This window comes from Motacilla alba, chromosome 8, assembly GCF_015832195.1.
Source record: "Motacilla alba alba isolate MOTALB_02 chromosome 8, Motacilla_alba_V1.0_pri, whole genome shotgun sequence".
Taxonomy (NCBI): domain Eukaryota; kingdom Metazoa; phylum Chordata; class Aves; order Passeriformes; family Motacillidae; genus Motacilla; species Motacilla alba.
The window spans coordinates 17,004,811-17,026,209 of record NC_052023.1 but is presented as its reverse complement, the minus strand read 5'-3'; the positions used below and the strand labels follow the sequence as shown (position 1 = coordinate 17,026,209).

Here is a 21,399-nt window from a genome sequence, read left to right as displayed (position 1 = left end):
TTACTCAGAATCAGTTTCTGTTGAAAATAGCCATATTGTTTATATTGGTTACTTCTTTTTTCTCAGTTAAGGATAAACCTGTGTGATTCCTATTGCATTTCTTCTGTAGAGAGCCAACTCATCGTGTTTATAGTCACAAAGGCTGCATTAGAAAAGACACCTAACAATTTCTATTTTGTGTTTCAATACTCTAGGTCACTTCCCAAACAAGGCAATGCCATCAGCAGGAACACTGCCATGGTTACATGGCATCTTCTGTAACATGAACAATCCCTGTTTCCGCAGCCCAACCCATGGAGAGGGTCCAGGTGTCGTGTCCAACTACAAAAATTCCATGTAAGCAGAGCTGTATGTGTGAGACTGGGTTACAGCAGTACAGGGCTGCCAGGGAACTGCGAATAGCTTGCTCTGGGCGCCTATTGGGCAGTCATGGGCACGAATTATGCAGGGAGAAAGGCTGGAGTATCCTCACCTTGCTTAGAAAGGTCTCTCACCACACCAAGGAATATTTTAAAGAATTGTTCTGTGGCGTGAATGAACAGGGAAGATAATAATACACCAGGGTGCAAACAGTGGAAGACAGAAATTTTCAGTTTTAGCACTTTGGTTTCATGCTAACAATGGTCAACAAAGTTGAAACAGAGCTCACAGTGGTAGTTTTAGCACTTTTAGAGTGAGACTTCAGTGCAAGTCTCTAGGGAACATGTGTTCACTTAGTAAAATCCGTAAGAACCTGCTTACTGAATGTCTTGGGACAAACCTTTTTGATAAAAGAGCATGGAATACCTAAGTCTTCTTTTCTCATCACTAGAGTTGTCCCTTCTGAATGAGAGGTCTGATGAAGCAGCAGCAAATAAGAACCTGCGCTGCCGCTTCTTATGTAGCACCTGTTTTGGCTATATACTTGTGAGACTTTAATCAGCACATAACCTTCAGATACTAAGCTTGTTTGCAAAATAGGAGGATGGGAGATTTCCAGACTCTTGCTGAAAAAGGGCTGTAGGAGTGTTTTATTACATTGTTTGTTACAGCTGAGTCATGAAAGAAAGTATAGCAGACAAGGACCCTTAGAGTGACAAAAACCCTGTCAGCCTAAATATAAAAAATGCTCCAAATCTCTCTGTTGCAAAGTTCACTTTGGAGCATCCAATGATTGAAATTCATGAGCTAATAATGTGAAGGCCATTGAAGCCCCTGTCATGTGAAAGTCTGTACTGTGGACTTAACTAACCTTTTGACCTTTTGTTCAATGAACAGGATTTAAAATAGTCAGCTGAACATTTTTGGGCGAGTACAGTCAAACACACAGTGAAGCTAGAGGATTCTGGTCTCGGTACATTCTAGCTTTTCTAGGTTGCTTGTTACAGAGCAAACTGTCACTTTGTCAGTCCCAGTGAATCCAGTGCACTACAGCAGAAGTAAATTCATTGTGTTCCGTGAAATAATTTGGTCCTTCCTGTTTGTTGTTTCCTGTAAGCTAAAATGAGTCATGTGGACTGAGATACACTATTGCATGCATGGCAAAACATAATACTGTTAAAGAAGTGTAATGGCCTTACCTGATAGTAAGAATTTCTTATGCTTGTTCATAAACAGAGGATCTGGTTGCATCCTTGCTTGATCTGCATGTTCTAACCCAGAACCAGTAGTTGAACAGCTGCCTGTGACCATTTGTTACTTGTGTTTCCCTGCTCCTCCTAGAAGAAATATTCTGGAGGGACCTAAAAAATTGGAGGGGACTGATGTGTGAAGGGAAGGATGTTTCTGTTTGTGAATGATTCCATGTCACTTGCTAGGTTGAGCATATGCCCAGAGTGTCCCATTCAAGTGCTGGAGCTGGGCCTGGGCTAAAGCCAGGGCAGATTTGCACTATAGCTGTGAGATACAAGTTGTCTGAGGAAGGTCCTGTGTCCCCAGAAAGCCCAGCATGGCTTAAGGAAAAATGTATGAATAGCCAATCTTTTGCAGCACCAGTAGCCCTCTTAAAACTTCTGTGGACTTTCAAATCTAACTGAACCCCAGACTACCTGAAACTGAGGACAAAACATCTTGGTTTTTTTCCTCATCCCTAATACAGACAGTCAACTTTTTCTTTTTCTTTTTCTTTTTCTTTTTCTTTTTCTTTTTCTTTTTCTTTTTCTTTTTCTTTTTCTTTTTCTTTTTCTTTTTCTTTTTCTTTTTCTTTTTCTTTTTCTTTTTCTTTTTCTTTTTCTTTTTCTTTTTCTTTTTCTTTTTCTTTTTCTTTTTCCCTTCTCCTCTCCCTCTCCTCTCCTCTCCTCTCCTCGGTTTTGGGGTATTTTGACTTGAAAGGTTCTCAAGAGTCATCACTCCTAAATTACTGTTTCTTCATTATTTCTCCTTTCAGCCTTGCAAGGGTATATAAAGATGTTCAGGAGCTTTTACTGGAAACTCCTGAAATCCATGACCTTGGAAGAATCTGGGAAGAACTGATCATTATGACTCAGTTTATGGAAACAATGAGAACGAATCCTGAAAGAATTGCAGGTAATTGTTGTGTCTATATCCTTTAGACTATTTAATTTTTCCTTCTGAGAGTTGGATAGTAGTTACTTTGGAGGCTGGCAGAATTATAATATATTTCACTTGTAGCTGTTGCTCTGCTTACTGTTAGGGTAAGTTAAAATCTGTTCAGTGACAAACACCTGTCATTTAAGGGAAAGGAGAGAGGCAGTCATCTCCTTCTACAACCATCTTAAATAACAGTAGACAAAACTCAAAAAATATGGATATCTCACCACACAAAGTAAAACATGGCTTAAGAAATGCCACTAATTATTATTAAAGTAAAAGCAGAAGCAGTGAGAAAGTTCACTGGAAGATACAGAGGAATGGAAAATTAGGAACATGTCTGAATATATGCCAGGAGCATAACCCAGAGAAGTGCTTAGAGGTACTTTGTCACAGTCATAGCCAAAACAGGTTTGAAACAGTGAAGAAGGAAACTCTTCATGATATGTTTAGAAAGAGAAAGCATTGAACACTTAGAAACAGAATTGTGAATTCATTGCATTAACTTTTATTTAAAGCAACTTGCCAAACTCAAAACACAGTCCTGGGGGAAATAGGGAATGGTATAATTGTAAATTTTTTGGACTTGAAGTATAGAATTTGAAAAGGTACTCCTAAAACTAAAGACATAAAAATGGTCCGGCTTTGTGAATTGATCTGTCCCATTCTCAAATCCTTTGTCACAGGAATAGCATTCTTATTAAAATTAGTCACTCTCCTTAGATTTTTAACAGGATGTGTATAAACCATCTGATACACATGGTCCACTAGTCTATCAGGGATTTATAACTAGAAGTAAAAAAGAGATTATCTCAGTGTAAATAACAGGGAGACAACCAAATGCCCCAGAATGTAAACAAGAACTCGAGTATAATCTGAGCTGTTGTTTGTACCCAGCCATAGAAATCAAACATGACTATTTAGAGGGGAGGAAAAGCGTGTCATGCCATGGGTTTGCTATGTATTGCTAAGGGGCCACACCCCATGGTTTAGGAAGTTGCCTTTGCATTCCATATCAGCTTTACTCATGAAATACAGAGTACATTCCCACAAATCCTGTGACATAAACATTAATGCTCCTTCAGAATCTACAGAGGCTTTAAATGTGTTTTACTTTTTAAAAAATAGAATTTTGGAATTTCCTATTATATAAACAGTAAAAAAGTCAGTTCTGAAGCTTGACTAATAAAATATGAATTACCATCTTTCTTCATACGGCAAAAGTTACTGAAAGATTGGCTATTTAAGTTGTCTGTTTATAGCTTACTACTATTGCTTTTAAGTAAAAATCTTAATCAAATAGCTGCAAAGTTGAGCAAAGAAAAATTTGCAAATATCTGAGTTGTGATAGACCCTTCTTCTGATTCCTGAAATCAGACCTGCCTCTTGAGTCCTCCTTCCTTGTCCCAGTCTCCCTTTGCTCTGACACTTTTGATGAGATGTTCTCTTGTGGTGTGCTTTTTCCTCCACACTGCCTGGATGCCAGGAAAGGCATCAGTAAGAATATGAGGGACAGACCCCTGCTATTGTTTTCAGTGTTTACTGCTTGAATAAATATGTGGAGAAACAATTGAAGAAGTTCTCAGACCCTGTAGCCTCAGGCCAAAATGCTTAGTGCAGATGGAATTGTGGAAGTTAGTTGGCAAACTCTGATAAGACTCAGTTCACAGAATGGAGTGCATGTTTATTAGAAATGTCTAAAGTTACATTCCCTATCTATGTCAGTAGGATGCACACTGCTCCTGTCAGTTTCCATTGCCTGTTCTAAAGACTAGAAGAATTAGAGCTATTCAAGCATTCTTTACCAAAGTCTGTGGATGCTGTGTGAGGTGTCTTTAATAAAAGTATAATTTAATACAATTATAATAAATATTCTGTGAACATGAGCAGCATTAAGTTTCCAAGCTTTTCTCTTGCACCATGTTGAGGCAGAGTTCTCACTGATAAGATTTATAACAGAGACAAATTTTAAAAGATTGGAACTGTCTGACTTTAGGAGCAGCAGTATTTTGAGCATTGTTACAGACAGTAGCAGGGAAATTGGTGGTCTCTTACATGTGACTAATTTAACATCTTACATGTGTCTAATTTAACAGTGGGTGGTCTCACTGGTTTGCCTGAAGAGTAGTTGTTAATCTACTTTAATATGAAGCATAAGCTACACTTTATGCTTCTGCAAAGAAATTGAGTTTTTTCTCATGGAAGATTTTCAAGGGTACTTTTGCAGTGCTAGAGAATAAAGTTAACTAATTAAAATTGATTGACAACAAGTGATAAATTAGTGTAAATGTGAAGGGTTGACTGAAGTTATTTACACAAGGCTCAGAAGAAATGACACTAAGAACAGTAGCATACTTGAATCTAAACCTTTAAAATAAAGCGTTGCATCAGAAAAAATCAGACACTTTCAAATGCAGTCAGTGCTGCTTTCAATGTGTCCATTGCTGTGGCCCTAGTCTGAAACATCTTTGAGAGATCAGATATGCAGAGCCAGAACACTCAGCATTTTCTGATTATCATTTCCCAACAAAGGATTAAAATGATTTTGAATTGCAAAAATAATTTTAGCCCCAGTTGGTCACAACTAGGTATAAGAGCCAAAGCACATTCTTTTTGCAGGTTTAAGCCAGGATATGAGCTGTTCTTTAACTTCCTTTGTTTGCTATCTCACTGATCTGTGCATTCTTTTTTCATCCAGGAAGAGGAATACGAATTCTAGACATTTTGAAAGATGGGGAGACCCTCACTTCCTTCTTGCTAGAAAATGTTGGCCTCACAGATTTTGTTGTTTACCAGCTTATTAATGCTCAAGTGCGCCCTGAACAGGTGGGTAGAGCTTAACAGCTACTGGGTCCTTATCTGTGAGGAACCAATCTCCTGGCTCTATGTGCAAAGTAGCCTCAGTGAAGGCCTTGGGCCCAGAATAACTGATGCCTTATTGGTCGTTTGTACAGTTTCTACATTTGTTTTTTGTGAATCTAGAGGAAGAGATGTTTGGTTTGTCTTTAAAAAACACTTTGAGTATACATTAAATATTAATAAATCATGAAATAAACAGCAAAATCCTCTTGTTGCACCCAAATAATGAGCATCAAGAAACAGTACTGGCAAATACTGCATCCATCCCCATGACTGAAGACTTCACTCAAGAACATAAGGAAGCTGTGCATCCTTTTGAGATAATAGTCCTGATGAGAGAAGAACTATTGGAGGTTCTTAGTTTATAATTTAAATTGTCTGTCCTAATGTCAGCATGGTAGCTTTTTGGTATTGTCTCACAGGAATAGGTGAAAGTGGAGAAGCAGACCCACTTTCTTAGATTCTGATTGAAAAATAGATCTGCACAGAAAATTCAGAGTGAAAAGCGCAGGTCAAATCCCTCCTGAAGCAGCCAAGCAGGGAACCATGTTTGACCAAGTCCAGGCTTTGCTTCTACATGTACGTGCTGTATATGCTTCTGCATGATGGCTGGGAGCTCTCTGAGGAATGCTATATTAATGAATGAGTGTTGCTGAATTGGAATTCTGGAACGATTTCTACACTGCATTAGTGTGGGTGGAAGCAAGTGAATAATTGAGGCTGAAAGACACAATTCCTCTCTTTCACTGCCACATAAAATGCGAATTCTGAAACTGTGTGGGCAGAAAGAGGGAGGGCATTCATGATATTTCATGCAGTTCCTTTTGTGCATCACAGGTTCCAGCTGGTGCGACCAGTAGCCAGATTACTTATTTGCTGTATTCTTGATTGGTACCTGGGGAAGCCCTCCCCTGTCCTCACTTTATGTTGAAGGAATACCACAAAATCATACCAAAGCCAGTGTAAATTGATACATCCTATGCATTTTAACACTTCCATGTCAGCTGAGATGTTGAAAATTTGCTTCCTTGCTGCCTGTGACAAGGACAATACATACAGATATCCTGCTGGGTTTCCCTTTCCCTGTTAATCCCATACCTCTTCTGCACCAGAGGTCTGCTGTGTCAGGAGAATTGAGTGCTGCTGTGTTAGACTCTATTAGCTCCCCAGTGGCATTCATTCATCTACTGCTAAAAATTCTGCTTGCCAGTGTATGCAGGACTGAAGTTTTCAACACCATCATCAAAAAAATAATTCTTGAAACCTGCTGGAATATGGTGTCTTTCTGCTGTGTTTTGTGTGCTGTAGTTCTCCTTTTGCTGGAAATTGAAGAAATTGAGCATTGGTTAGAGGAAGCTGGAGGAGATCTGGTGTTAAATACCACTTTTGCTGCCCTCTATGCAGTTTCCTTCTTAGCAGTAATTACAGGGATACAAGATCATCTTCCCAGAGCTGATTTACAGCTATGAGGAAAGAAAGTGCTGTGAATACTTCTTTCAGGTGAAAATGATGCCGAAAAACCAATCTCATAATTTTAAAGACGCAGTAAGAGAATTATTTTCAGTAGGAATTGAACACTGTATTTTCTCTTGGAGATAATTTGCTTCATTCCAATAGCCCTTCTTGATAAGCAAGTTGCTTGGGCCAGCCTTATGCATGGTTAAGGTGGAAGTTTCAGAGCCATGACTAGACCCTAGATCCATGGTTGTCTTAATCCTCAACTGTGATAGCTCACCTCCAGTTCTTCATGCTGCTCTGCCCTCTGTTAGCCTGCTTATTTCTGTACACCCCTTCCCTCTGCTGCTGATGGCACAGAGCTGATCAACCTGAAAGCAACTTGTTTACAAAAGCCTGACTGTTGCCAACAGCTGGCTGGAGATCTAGGTCTGAGCCGCCTGGGAGTCAGGAAATGACACACAGAGCTGAAAGCTAAACCTGATCAAACAGCCAACTAGCTGAAAAAATAATTTGGTCTTCATCTTGCCAGCTTTGGCTAAACAGTGACACATTGATTAAAAAAAAAAAAGTATTGAAGTTTCCGTCTGAGGGGCTGCATTTTTGAGTCATTCTAAGATAAAGATAAGAAACTGATGTTAAAACACAACAATAAGAAGTTCAGGAAAGACTGGCAGCAGCACAGCCTACCGGAAAAATTGGAAGGGTGGAGGTTTGATGTTTTTCTAATCCCATCTGTTCATGAACCTTACTGAAATGCAGTTACAGTTTGTAAATAACAACTCTTTTTTTTTCTGTGTTTATTCTTTGTAATGATCCTCATTTCACAAGTCAAATCAAGGTTCCCAGCCTGCCTCCCTGTGCAGCCCAGTTTCATTGCAGTTGACACTGCCTGATGAGGACCACGCCAAATGAGGCGTGCATGGTTAAAAAATGCTGTTCCTACCACACACATCCCCAGGACATAAGTGACCCAGCAAATATGCAAATTATTTCACTGACGTAAACTAACTTAATTCCAATTCAAATGTTCCAATTTGAGGGAGAGCAGGGGTGTGTGGTTTTGGAGGTTTTTTGCAAGACAGGCTGGATCTGTCAGTTGAATTCCTTCTTTTGCGTTCTGCCTTTCTCCACACTGTCAAACTTGTGTTAACAATGCCTTTATAGCAGTACAGCTGTAGTGATGATAGTGCCTCTCAGATAATTCTAGAAATTCACATCCCTTTTTTGCATCATAATTCCAAAATACAATTTGTGTGTAATTCAGAGGCCTTTCTTTTTTTTGTCAACTGCTGCTCCATAAGCTGAAGCTCAGGGCAGTCATGGCAGATAAAATACAATGTTATTCTAGACTTCTCTGCCTCTGCCTTTCATATTCTGGATGGTGACTTTCCAGAGCCAACTTGCACTGTGGTTGATAGCTTCTGACAGATGAAGCACTTAATGAAAAACTCCTCAGTCTACTTTGAATCCACTCTCCAGAGCAACTAAACTCATTTTTTTCTCATTCCTCTGTGTTTTTAAATATTCTCTTTACAGGCACCACCAAACAAGTGGTAGCTGCTAACTATAGGAGATTTGTACATATAAAATTTTGATAATGATGAATTTCCTAATTTGCTTAGATAAGAAATAAATATGCATCTATGTCTAACGTGGTATAGGTGTGGTATGTTTTTTCAATCCATATGTCTTAAAGACTGGAACGCTGAGCATTCCAGGGTAGATTTCTTCCTGGGTAGATTTTGACAATTTCAAATAACAAATTTAATAATTTTTTATTAAATTAATTTAGTCTAATGATATTGTCTCAGTGCATAGTTCTTGCTTGTCTGAAAGTCTGTGTTCATCTCAAACACAGTATGCATTTACAGTCATCACAGTGTTCTGAGCAGTATTTTCCTTGAATTTGCACTGTGAAAGGAGACGGACAGAGGATGGGAACATTAGCCTATAAACAATTTCCAGGACTACTTTTTGTTATATTTCCATGTACTCTGTATATTGTAAAGTAAGTAGAATTTATTCATAGACTACAAAAATTCCATAACAGCAATGTAAACCCCATGTAAATCTACTCATTTCTATAGAGTTATTCTGCATTTACCTTGGTTTAACTCTAAACTAATGCGTTCCCATTTAATGATCACTAAAGATAAAAAATTTGGGCTTTTTCTGTTCCATGTTTATGTTAGAAGTGGTAATCAGTAAATGGGTGTGATTTAATGTAAAATGGCTTTGTAAATCCTGGCTATGTGCCTATGCAGAGTGACAGTGAATAATGACTGTGGGAAGCACTGTAGTGGAATAGTCATAACTGAAATAGAATCCTGAGGTAAATCAAGGTTGAGAATGAGAGGTATTGGCTTTTCTTTTCCTTAGAAAAAGTAACAGCAAAAATATAACTAGCCTGAACATAAAAGGTAGAGTGATGTAGTACCATCATTTGGTCCTGAGAAAATTATTTCAAGCAAGCTGCAGCTATTCCTCCTTAACCACAAGGATGGGTGGCATGGCTTCAGGTGTGCTTAGATGACAGTGAGAAAGGGAAGATGACTCACGGGGACTTTTGCAATGAAAGGAAAACTTGCTAATGAGAAGACAAAATTGTGTCTGAAGGCAAGGTGATCTAGCATAACATCAAGTGAAGGTGATTCAAGGGTTGATGCTTCACCTGACCACATCTCTGCCATTCATTAAAATATTAGCAGGGGCTGATATCAAACCGTCCACTTTTGATAAATTTTTAATTGTTCCTGAGCAGTATGCAAGTTTCATAATAGTAAGTAAAACATTGGTTTTGTTTGCAGTTTGCCTATGGTGTCCCTAGCTTGACTCTGAAGGACATTGCTTGCAGTGAGGTGCTCCTGGACCGCTTTATTATCTTCAGCAGCCGAAGAGGTCTCCCTTCTGTACACAAGGCCATGTGTGCCCTGTCCCAGGACAGTCTGCAAAGAGTAGAAGATGCCCTGTATGCAAACGTTGATTTCTTTAAGCTGTTTCGGCTGGTAAGTATCAACACAATTAACCCTGCCTTATATTGTCTTTTTTTTTTTCCCTTATAGAACATTGCTCTTCAAGAATTATTTTTTTTTGTAATCAATTTTCCAAGTGGTTTTACTTTATTTACTTCTGCAAATGTAAGGTTATGGATGTGTGATTGTTAATCTACCACCGGCAGGACACCAGATAGTTCTGAGTATATTTTGGAACGAAACAGATGAAATTCACAATACAGAAGAACTAAGAGATTCAAATGTAGTTTTTAAATCAAAGTTTGTGTTGAAATATTATCTGGTCTTTCCAGTCTGTGTAGCAACACAGTGTGTGGAAAACCTACAGGGAATCATGAGGATTCTGAAAATACCAAATGCAGCCCATTCTGTCTTTGTTCTTCCCAGCATGACAGAATTTTATTCTGCAAAGTCATGATGCATCTTGAGTTGGTGTAGCCATGTGAGCCATTTTTAAAAAACCCAAACCAGCCAAGCTAGGAAGTTGTGCTTTCATCACTCTTTCTATAGAAACTTTTCCTTCTGTTCATTTTCTTTGCCCTTCTTTGTGTTCCTGTTTCTACTGTAACCTTGCTATGAATTAACCACTTCTGCAGACTTGGTTTTGTATGAGATATTATGCCACTCTATACATATGTATAAACATAGATTAATATTATTACTTTAAAATATAGAATAAAATAAAAATTATATCAGATAATTATAATATGGCATATTCTTCTAGTATTTCATTTGTATTAACCCTGAACAGTGCGCTGAACATCACATTGAGGTGATGCTTTCAGAGAACTATTAATAAAGGCTCCAAGGTCTCTTTCCTCATGATAGCAAACTTAAATGTCCATCACTGTGTATATATCTTTCATATTTGTTTTCCCTATGATCATGCTTTGCATTTTTCAACGCTGAATTTAATTTGCTGTTTTTCAACTTGTAATGTAATGTCATGAAACCATCACATTGTCAGTTGGCTTTATAGGAGAAGGCAGGATATATGAAAACCTCCTCAAGTTGCATAGGAAGTATTGGTCAGGCTCTTCTGCCACAGCAATGTAGCACTGTGATTAATTTAACATGGATTTTGTTCAGCTCTGATTTTCCCAGAACTGGGAACAGAGGATGCCAGGAGCTGCAATTGACATACCAGCAAAACACTGTTTGATTATTGTAGCATTGACAGTCAGTCATTGTGCCCATGTGATTTTTCCAACCCTGATAAAGATTTATGGTCAGCTTCTGAGAGACCCTGTTTTCCATTCCTAAAAATATATTGTCTTATGTTTTCATATATCTTATGCTTGCTGGAAGTAGCAGAGAATTAACACTACAGTATTTCTAAAATAGATTTTCAGTATTTGAGGTCTTCAAGTGAATATTCAAAATGTACTGCCCAGCTTTTTTTACAGGTTTACAATTCTTGTTCCTCAGAGTTTCAAAAGGACCAAGTTAAGGCAGGTGCTCCAAGAACCCTGTGTAATCTTTGCACAGACTGGCTCCCCTTAGGGGACAAGGAAAACTGTATTTTGAAGCCCTGCATGTATTCTTCCTGCCTGAATGTCAAGTGACAGATCAGAACACTCTAACATGAGCTTTCCATAAAAACTCTCGCCTTTGTGATTCCCTGCCAGGTACCTACACAGTGCAGCTGTCTTCTGCTTTCCTAACCACCTACTGACTGAAGGGAATGGCAGGCAATCAGCAGGGTGTGTAGGCGTTTTTGGGGAAGGCTTTTTAGGGGCTTGTCTAACAAATATCACAGCCTAGCTATCTACAAGTCCAGCTTTGTATTTTATTGTCATAACAGAAGAAATTCCTGAGAAAGCCTCAAGAGTGTTGGGTCCAAGTGCATATGTGATTCTTTAGACAGCTGACAAAGAAGGATGCATGCAGTGATGCAAACAAAGTGGTATGTGACAGCATACCATGGTGTCACCTGTTTCTTTTAAGTCATTGATAAATAAAATGTTAACTTCTACTGAAAAGACAGTTTGGTCAGTCTGCAGAAGCCTGGGAAAGTAATGGTTTCTCTTGGGTTTGACAAACAGTGCGGACCAGACTGTCCAAAATCAGGAAGTTTCCAAAGTATAAAGTTCTACAAATTATTTACCTCCATGGCAAATGCGGGCTTCTGTATCAAACCTTAGCTAAATTTGGAAGTTACCAAGAGTCTGTATATCTCACTGGAAGAATTAGCCTCTGTGAGAAGCAGCTTCTCAAATGTCCCAGTTACTGCATACCTCCTCCATTTTTGCATGTTTTGTCATGGTGGGCTTAGATGAACAGAACAAATCCCAAGATATATTTAAGTGGCCTCTGTTTGTTTCAGCCTTGTATTAGAAAGAACATTCACACAGGCTTCTGTGTGTCTTGCACATGGGTACTGGATTTGTGGACCCATAAGACAGGCTTATAAGATATTGTTCCAAATAACTCAAAGAATTTGAGCTACAGAGATGCCATTTGGATTTTCTTCTCATTGTTTTAACTGTTGTCATGTAGAAGGTTGTCCCTATTTTTCATGTCTTCACAGCTTCCCACTGTGTTGGACAGAAACTCACCAGGTGCTGACCTGAAGGCTTGGGGGAGGGTGCTGTCTAATGTCTCCCAAGCAGTGCAAAAGGTAAGTGGTCTAATAATAGATTGCATCACTTTTCTGCATAGCTCATAGTCCTTTTTTTCCTTTGTTGTTTTTATGTTCCAGTTACCCGCTTTACCAGAAAGAAAATAGACTTGTTGGGGAAGAGCTGATTCCTTAAAAATTCATTCTTCTCTCATTACAAAATAAATGTAGACATAAGCATTGGAAATTCTGAAGTGTATTCTTTTCTTCAGAAAAGATATGAAAGAACAAGAACTGAAAATGGTGCCTATGGCCAGGGCAGAGTAGAGGAATGGATGAGTTTCTGGCTGCATTCACACTTTACCATCTGGGCACAACTGCGACCTCACCAGATATTTACTTGCTTTGGGGGCTGCATTTAACCAAGTCTTGTCTTACTGCAGCTGGCCAGGAAGTCAAGTGTTCAGGACCTTTTGAGGGTTCTGCAACCATTTGTACAAGATGGAAGGCCAGAATCCTTAGGCCACTTGGTGAGTTCCCTGTCAGATCTTTTCTGTGGCTACCCAGAAGGAGGTGGATCCAGAGTGCTTTCCTTCAACTGGTATGAAGATAACAACTACAAAGCTTTCCTGGGGATTGACTCAACAAGGAAGAAATCTGATTATCTTTATGATAATACAACCAGTAAGTTTTCCCACCATTAAGAAACTCTCAACAGGTGCACCTTATGTTCAAGTACTAGCATAGAATATTGCTTTTATAAATAAGCAGTTGATTTAGGAAATTAGAGCCAGGTGAAATATTTTACTCCATACTTCATAGCTGGAAGCAGAGAAGCCCAGGACTTGACAACTGACAGAAATGCCCATTTGTTTTTAATATGGAGGCATAGTCAGAGGCATGATCATAATTAAGCCTGTTCCTCTGTTTTATCTTCTATTAAATGCTACTGATATCAGGAAGAGCAAGATGTCCCTGAAGAAGGTTCAGAAAAAAACAGTATGGCATTCTGGAATTACTTTTCTCCAAAGTATTTTTCTAAATTTTATTTTTTCTCCTAACTTGTTTGATGGCCTGGGCCACAGGAATTTAACAATCTCTCCTTTCCAATAATAGTCAATTTGATACATGGTGGCTGTTATCTTCCTGCATAAAAGTACATCTGTTTTGTAGCAGTAATGTTCTACAGCATGATTACATTTTATATGGAAAATATTTCAATTTACCAATTTTTGTTGCTTTTATTACTCACTATTTATTTCTTCCTATTGTAATAGATATAATGCAAAGAACCAATTTTTTACCATTTGTTATTTTGTCTTTTTATTATGTCCCCTTCTGTTTGCTAGTTAGTTTTTTTTCTACACTGAGCTCACCAGCAGTTTTTTCTGTACTACCACTCATGTTATAGCTGGTAGTTCTGTGCCCCTTCTGCTGTGATAGATATGATTGCATGGTGATAAAGTACAGATAGGCAGTTTGCATACAGAGACTCCTACCTTTTGCTGTTTGTGTCAATACTTGGATCTACTTTTGTCTGAGACTTCCAAAGAGGCCCAGTACTCCATCTCTTCAACCAGGAAACAAATTAATTGTATGCTGTCTGAGCAAACTAATTACTTCATAGTGCAGGGATAAGATAAAAATATTTACATTAAAATGTTTAATTTTAAATTATTGTAGGATCCAGTTCTGAACTGTTCCAGAGTTCAACATCTAAGCCCACAGGATCAGCTTTGTATTAGTATCAGCTACAATACAAAGGGGCTAAGTAATTAGGAGTAAAGCAAATAAAGCTCAAACTGCTCAGTGAGTTCTGAGCTGTCACATTTCCTTCCATTTGAAATGCCATGTAAATAACAACAAATTTCAAATTATGTTTACTTTTCCAATTTCCATAGCATATTTTACAACTCCAATATCTACTTAATAGTCTTTCTGTCCGTTCAGTCATTGTACTTCTGCATTGTAGAATGTGTTTTAATTAATTCAGATTCAAGCTGTCTGTACTGCCACTAAAAAGCTCTGCAGGATGTTATGTGTGATAGGATTTGAGTAGGGTTACATAAAGACTGTCTTTCTTTCTGTCTTTAGCACCCTTTTGTAATGCATTGATCCAGAACTTGGAATCAAACCCTTTAACCAAAATAGCCTGGCGTGCTGTGAAGCCCCTGCTGATGGGAAAAATTCTCTTTGCTCCTGATTCACCTTCTGTACGGGAAATTGTAAAAAATGTAAGTTCTGAAATACAAAAATGTATATTTCTAAAAAATTGTATCCCAAGAAACATCTTTTGAAAAACAGTCGCCAGAGACAGTCGGCCTAATCAGATTTCTTCTCAAAATTCCATTTGTTCTGATGGTCCTCAGAGGAAGGACAGGTACTCTGTTTAAAATACAGGAGACAGGTCTTCACCGATTCATCCCATCTTGGTCCATGCTTCATGGTTTTTCCAGCTCACCCAAGCAACTTTTTGTTGGCATGATTCCACATTTACACTAGTAAGCATAGTAATATTTATTTTACAGAGGTAGGAACATGAGCAGCTCTGTGCCAGTAAATATTTAAATGGAGCAACTGTGAGACTTAGATAAGCTTATTGAGAACTAACACTGAGATATTGCAAACCAATAGCAACATCATGGTTTATTATTTTATCTTTTGAATGCATAAAGAATTTTTGCTTCATTAAAATAGGATGGAACCTGGAGTCTTCAGCAAAATGCTTGAATCTGGGTGAAATTAATCAGAGCAGTTAAATCAAGGTTGCATATGACCCAGGTTTTGGCCACCTCATAACCAGCAAGTCACTACTCTAGAGATCTGTACAAGGCACAGAACTGCTGCTCAGATTTCACACAGAAAAACATCAGATTTACAGCAGCTCAGCATTTCGGGTCTTGATGGTGTAGCTATGGGAGTATCTGTCTTTTCCAGGTACCTTCCATTCATTCATCTACTCACATCATCGTCTTCCTTTTTAGTTCTTAATGGAGAGAGATAGTCAAGGGGAAAATTCTAAATAATTCTACTGAAAATCGGAGTATTTAAAGGAATTCAAATTAACTAGGCTTAATGTGCAATTGTTTTTTCCATTACATATACCACAGAATTTTATCCTAAATGACTTTGATTCTGGCTGGATTTTCAGATTCTTTTTTTAATGGTTATTAAAATTTCTGCTATTTGAACACGTTGGATAAGTTTTGAAGGTAAAAACTACAGCTGTCTAAGCTGTAGACATTTAGAGGTTGCCCTGTCACCAGATCATGGATAGATCATAAATTCTGTCTATCTCCTTAGATTTCTAACATTCTTTTCTGGGTTTTTTTTTTCATCAGGCAAACTTCACTTTTGAGGAGCTTGAACGCCTCCAATTGTTGACCAAAGCTTGGGAGGAAGTAGGACCTCAGCTGTGGTACTTCTTTCAAAACAGCCTGCAAATGAATATGATCCGTGTATGTATGTTATAACTTATCAAAGATCCTCAGTAAGAGCAGCCTTTCACCATCTTTTATTTTTATTAATGGAGAAGACAATTAATTTGAAAGGTTTGGCCAGAAGCACAGCCTTTGTGGCAAGAAGCTGTGGCCTTTAAGGCTGTTGGCTGCTGGGCTTGGTTGAAGGCGAGTCATAGATGCATTACAGCATCCCTGTGGCAAAACCTCAGATCCAGGCAGTCAAGAATCTGGCTAATGACTTCTTAATAAAGGCAGCAATTGCTGCTTCCCTGACTCCCCAAAATGTCTTTCAAGAACAGACAATTTGATTTTCTTTAATTCTGTATAGGCAAAGAAGACAGTAAGACCATATTTTTCTGGGCCAGACAGAAATTTATTTTGGGAAATTGCTTACCTCTGCATCATTTAGATTTGACTTTGATCAGCTGGAATTACTACCTGTAGTTAAAGTTTAGAAAGCAGCCCATACTAGAAAAAAAACATTTGGTTTTCTCATTTTTCTGTATTGTATTAGGCATTTATAACATTTATCCTCTTGCTTATAAGGAAAGAATGTAATAAATAGTCAAGGAAAAATTTGTTTTCATCCATTATTCAGATCAGACATCCAGTTAGGCAATAACCCATTTGTAATATTGATTCTTTAGCATAGCCTTTTGTCCTTATTTATGTGTATGGAAATGGAAACCTTTCTAGCTAAACAGGGCATGGAAAGACAATCATTGTGGCAAAGCTGTCATATTTTTCTTCAGGACTCTCTGAAGCACCCTACAGTGAGGGACTTTCTGAACAGCCAGATGGGTGCAGAAGGCTTCACCGCAGAACACATAATCAACTTTCTGCACAATGGATCTTCGGGGAGCCGGGAGAAGGGAATGGTGGACTTTGACTGGCGGAACATCTTCAGCGCTGTAGACCAAGTTCTGCGTTTGCTCAGTCAGTATTTGGAGGTAAATTTAACCCTGCTCCTTCAGGGAATAGTTGTAGAGGATATCTTAAAACCAGTTAGGCAGTACTGGGGTCTGTAGTAACCGACAAAAAAGTTAAAATCATGAAATCTTTGTTTGTTTTAAGCTGAATCTCATTCTTAAAACCATGTGTTTAGAATAATTCAGTGGCACAAGTGCATGAATACTTATTATTGAAAAAGTTCAATTTGATGGTCTTCAAATGGTTTACTCAAAATGCTGGTTGAATGTCTGAACACATTTCAATGCTGAGAGGCAGAAAGTGAATGCAAAACCTCAAAGAATTGATTTTTTGTAAGTATTAATAACCAACAGGCCACTAATTTCAGTAAGGTCAGGAGCAGAGAAACTAACAGTTCTTTGGTAAGTCCCCTTGCAGGTTTTTAAGTACCTGATCAAAATTCCATTGAAACCAATGAGGAAGTTTCCACTTGTTCTGTGGTTACTTCTGACAAGATGTCTGTTTCTTTCCTGCAATCTGTACCTCTCTTCTCTAGCAAGCTGTTTTCAGTGGTACCTTCTGAGGTAAAATATTAGCACAGTTATAGGCAACAAGACTAAGCCTTACTCCTAATTTCAATCCAGTTCGGTCTAAAAGACCATTTGTCCCCTACAAGAAGGCAGGAACCGAAAGTTTATCTGCCTTCCTACAGCTAGTACAAGAAGGAACAATAAAGGCTTTGCACAAAGCTCTGCTGATTCATTTAATGATCTTTTTGTATCACGTTAGCAGAATTATTTCTTGTCAAACTGAGCGAAATATTTGTGTGCAGCAGGTCAGTGCTGTAACATCAGTAATATCAGAACAGTTACTGTACCTGATAATAGATCTTTGTGTCCCAATGTTCTTTGTAATGAGCTTATTCTTTAAAGTCTGCTGTTTACACGGAGTTGTTAGCACTTGAGAATGTTTTCCCACTGTGCCAGACACAATGGCAACAAATAGCTCCCTCTGGGGAATAGCCTGCTCCTTACCACCATAGGATGCAATAAGGACAGGTGTGTTGCCAGCACCTGTCTTTGGCAACTCCAGGTCTCTGCTGCAAACTGTGATGCAGCTGAGAATCTCACAAATTATGCAGTGGCTGCTCCTCCTCACCACCCCAAGAATTTCCTGTTCTTCCCTTTGATTACCTTAGGCCGCAGAACAGCAACCTACACAGTCACTTCTTTATGTTTATTATTCTCTGGTTTTATCTTTCAAACCTGTTATTATTTTGATTTTGGTTTTTGTTTTCCCATTTTCATTGGACTGTTTGAAATTGTTAAATAATTACTGGGAGTAGATTTGAAATAAATTTCCCCAAGTAGTTGATAAATTAATTTTGATATATAGTGACATTTGTGAAGACACAAATTGAGTTCAAATTCACTGGGGGAAAAGAAAAGCCTAGGTAGAGCATACAGCCTTTGTTTTGAATGCAATTCATGTTAAGAGAAACAAATTCTATCTTTGGCTCATAGATTACTATATAAAATGTCTTCTCACTTTCAAACTGTGTGAATTATTGCAACACTCCGATCTTGCCCTGTGTTCTTATACAAGATTTGATTTCACTCTACTCATGGAGAAGATCTATAAGCATTTGTGTTTTGAACACTTGCAACTTTCTTTACTGGACCCCTGGATAAGAGCCTATGCTGCTCCTCAGCCCACTCCAGGGGTGTCTGTTCTGCAGTGAAAATCTAGACGAGTTCAGTTGCTGTCAGTACTTTGCCAGTATCATTCTCACAGATTCCCCTGGAGAACTGTCTGAGTTCTTCTGCAGCTGAAATAAGTATCTTGAAAATAATTCCTTCTGATAAAGAAACAACAAATAATCCTCCAGACCCTGCAAAGATACAGTTCCACAGGAGGGGTTTCCTTTGCACACACTGCCACTTTTGCAAGAACTAAACTGAATTCCTAAATTCAGTTAATACCATGTGGGATAAATGTCTCCCAAAAAAATTAATGCAACATGAGCCATCAGTCTGATTTTATTTCTCTTCTGACATGCACAGTTTTCTGCCTTATTTTGCTTTCTGATATGAAATTCTACATATTTCTGAAGCAAAAGGGAAAATGAACACCTACAAACACTAGGAAGAATAAAGCCACAAAATAGTGTTATCAATTTAAGCACTGTTCTATTGTGCTTAAAAAATATTTTTCCATATAGATCCCATTCAGCTGTGATAGTACAAGTTTAAGGGAAACATAGCATGATTTCTTACAGGGAAAGGTTAAGTAAAGGAGTCTTTAAGATTAAATAACAAGTACCAGTATGAGCCCTTTGATGTAGACTAATTTTTAATTATTGGCTTGCAAGAAGTGATCGAGGAGATAAGATCAAACAAGTTAGCCTGTTGGAATTTTATGAAGCAAAAGAACTCAGTAAGTATCTTTCCAGTCAATCAGGGTTTAAATACTTCTACGCTCTGTTAATATTTTGCCAGTTCTGAGGGGCAGAAGCTTAATATGTGAGCATAAATCTGTAATTTTACAGACAACTAAAGCTAAAGTTTATAGCATTCACAATCTTTGTTTTATAATGCCTGCCAAGTAGGACCTAAATGGAGGAACATAAAGAACTTAAGTTTAGATGAATTTTTGTCTTGAATATGCATTGATAAGAATACAGTTTGTAGTACTGACAGAGACTAAGAAAGAATACTTTTTCTATTGAGATAGCCAATAAAAATGACATATTAACTTAAGTCAGCAGGTAAATCACATGTCAGAATTCAGCAAGGACATAATATGACCAGTTAGATAAATCAGTTACTTGTCTAGTGTTACATAGGAATAAATGTTGAAATACCTAAGAGACATTTAAATTTAAATGTATGCTCTGACTTTTCCTAGTGCTTCACTTGACAAAGTGCTTTTCATCTGAAGTCCACAGCCAATGTTCTTTTCTTACAGATCAGTCATCCTTTAGCTGTCTAGAATTCACTCAGGCACTTCCTGGGCTGAAGAAGGGAGGAGGGAGTCAACTTTTAATAGTTTCATCATAAAGCTGAAAATAACAACAGTTTCAGTTGAACCTATTTTCCTTTTCTGTTTTCAACCACTGGTGTTTGCTTTAACGTATACCTCTTAGTATTTTAATCCCATGCAAGTTTTATCTTTGTAATTATTTGTAGTGTTTGACCTTGGATAAATTTGAAGGTTATCTTGATGAAACTCAGCTGACTCGTCAAGCCCTTTATCTGCTGGAGGAAAACAAATTATGGGCTGCTGTGGTTTTTTCAGACTTAGAACCTACAGCCAGCAGTCTCCCACCACATGTGACATACAAGATCCGAATGGACATAGATGCAGTGGAGAAAACAAACAAAATCAAAGACAGGTATTTACCTGAAAGTGAGTTCTTGCCTGCCATAACATAAATATGAGGGAAAAAGGGTGTTAGAACCTGTGTTGGATACATATGTAAAATCCAGCTGCATTTGTTAATAGTTACTGTGCAGTGCAGCGCAGAATCCATTTCCAGTTACCAGGTACTAACTGGAGATAAATGGTATCACTCTTGTGACAAGCAGCGTACCAAGCAGTGGGTAGGTGCAGGAATACAAGGCAAAGGGATGACTCTGCTCAGAATCTGTTCAGTAACCTGCTTCAGTTTATAGATGGCCCTACCATTGGGAAAGACAGACAAGGAAGTCCTGCATGGATTGTGACTCAGCTCTCCTCTACCTGGACAGCAGAGCTTCTCTGCTGTTCCTCCTCAAGTTCCTACCAAATAGACTCACTTAAAGGGATATCATTTCTCAGGATTGTCTACAGAAGAATATAATGATCTCTGGTAGTTGCAATTCCAAATACAGTTATTTCTATCCTGGAACAGTTATTCTGCTACAGGACTAATTTATGTACATTTTAGGTCAAAATTGCTATTCCAAGTCAGTGCAGAGAAAATGAAAGGGGAAAAAAAGTACTTTCCACTTTCTTAAGCAATATGGTCTGATAGACCAAAGTCTAGAAAAGGCAGCTCCAGGCAGTGTCCCTACAATTTCAGTTGCTATGATTAATTAATTAATTAATTAATTTGCCCCACAACCCTTCCCTAAAGTCACTGCTTACCCAAATGGTTTCCATGTGAATTTTCTTTTGAGGTACTGGGATCCTGGTCCAAGAGCTGATCCTGTTGATGATTTACGTTATATCTGGGGAGGCTTTGCATATCTCCAGGACATGATTGAGCATGGAATTATAAAGACCCAGACCAGCACTGAAGTGCCATTGGGAATTTATCTGCAGCAAATGCCATATCCATGTTTTGTGGATGATGTGTGAGTAAAAGCAGTTTGTCTTAATTCTATTGAATACTTGGATTGCTGGACGGTTTAAGATTCTCAAGCACCAGAATTAACCCTAAGTTATGAATGCCCTAAGGCATAAATGCAAGAGTAATTGAGACACAAATGAATTAATTTGTTTTTTCATTATTCTGTCATAACCCAGACTCCACAAGCTACCTTTGCTATGATTCTACCTCTAATCCCTGGCTTTTGTTTCATCCAGTGTCCAGGCCTAAAATGAACTCAATACACTAGTCCCTTAAAAG

At 38.2% G+C, this 21,399-nt stretch overlaps 1 protein-coding gene across 4 annotated transcripts in view; it reads left to right on the top strand.

Moving 5' to 3' along the window:
- The window catches only part of ABCA4 (ATP binding cassette subfamily A member 4), a 69,058-nt gene that overhangs the window by 9,049 nt on the left and 38,610 nt on the right, over window positions 1-21,399 (top strand). For all 4 annotated transcript variants that reach the window (XM_038143783.1, XM_038143785.1, XM_038143781.1 and 1 more), the window contains exons 5-15: window positions 195-336; window positions 2,366-2,505; window positions 5,228-5,355; window positions 9,654-9,851; window positions 12,388-12,477; window positions 12,861-13,101; window positions 14,512-14,651; window positions 15,759-15,875; window positions 16,631-16,828; window positions 19,976-20,181; window positions 20,948-21,124. In XM_038143783.1, the coding sequence (XP_037999711.1) occupies window positions 195-336; window positions 2,366-2,505; window positions 5,228-5,355; window positions 9,654-9,851; window positions 12,388-12,477; window positions 12,861-13,101; window positions 14,512-14,651; window positions 15,759-15,875; window positions 16,631-16,828; window positions 19,976-20,181; window positions 20,948-21,124 (1,777 nt within the window). The remainder of the gene's footprint in view (window positions 1-194; window positions 337-2,365; window positions 2,506-5,227; window positions 5,356-9,653; window positions 9,852-12,387; window positions 12,478-12,860; window positions 13,102-14,511; window positions 14,652-15,758; window positions 15,876-16,630; window positions 16,829-19,975; window positions 20,182-20,947; window positions 21,125-21,399) is intronic.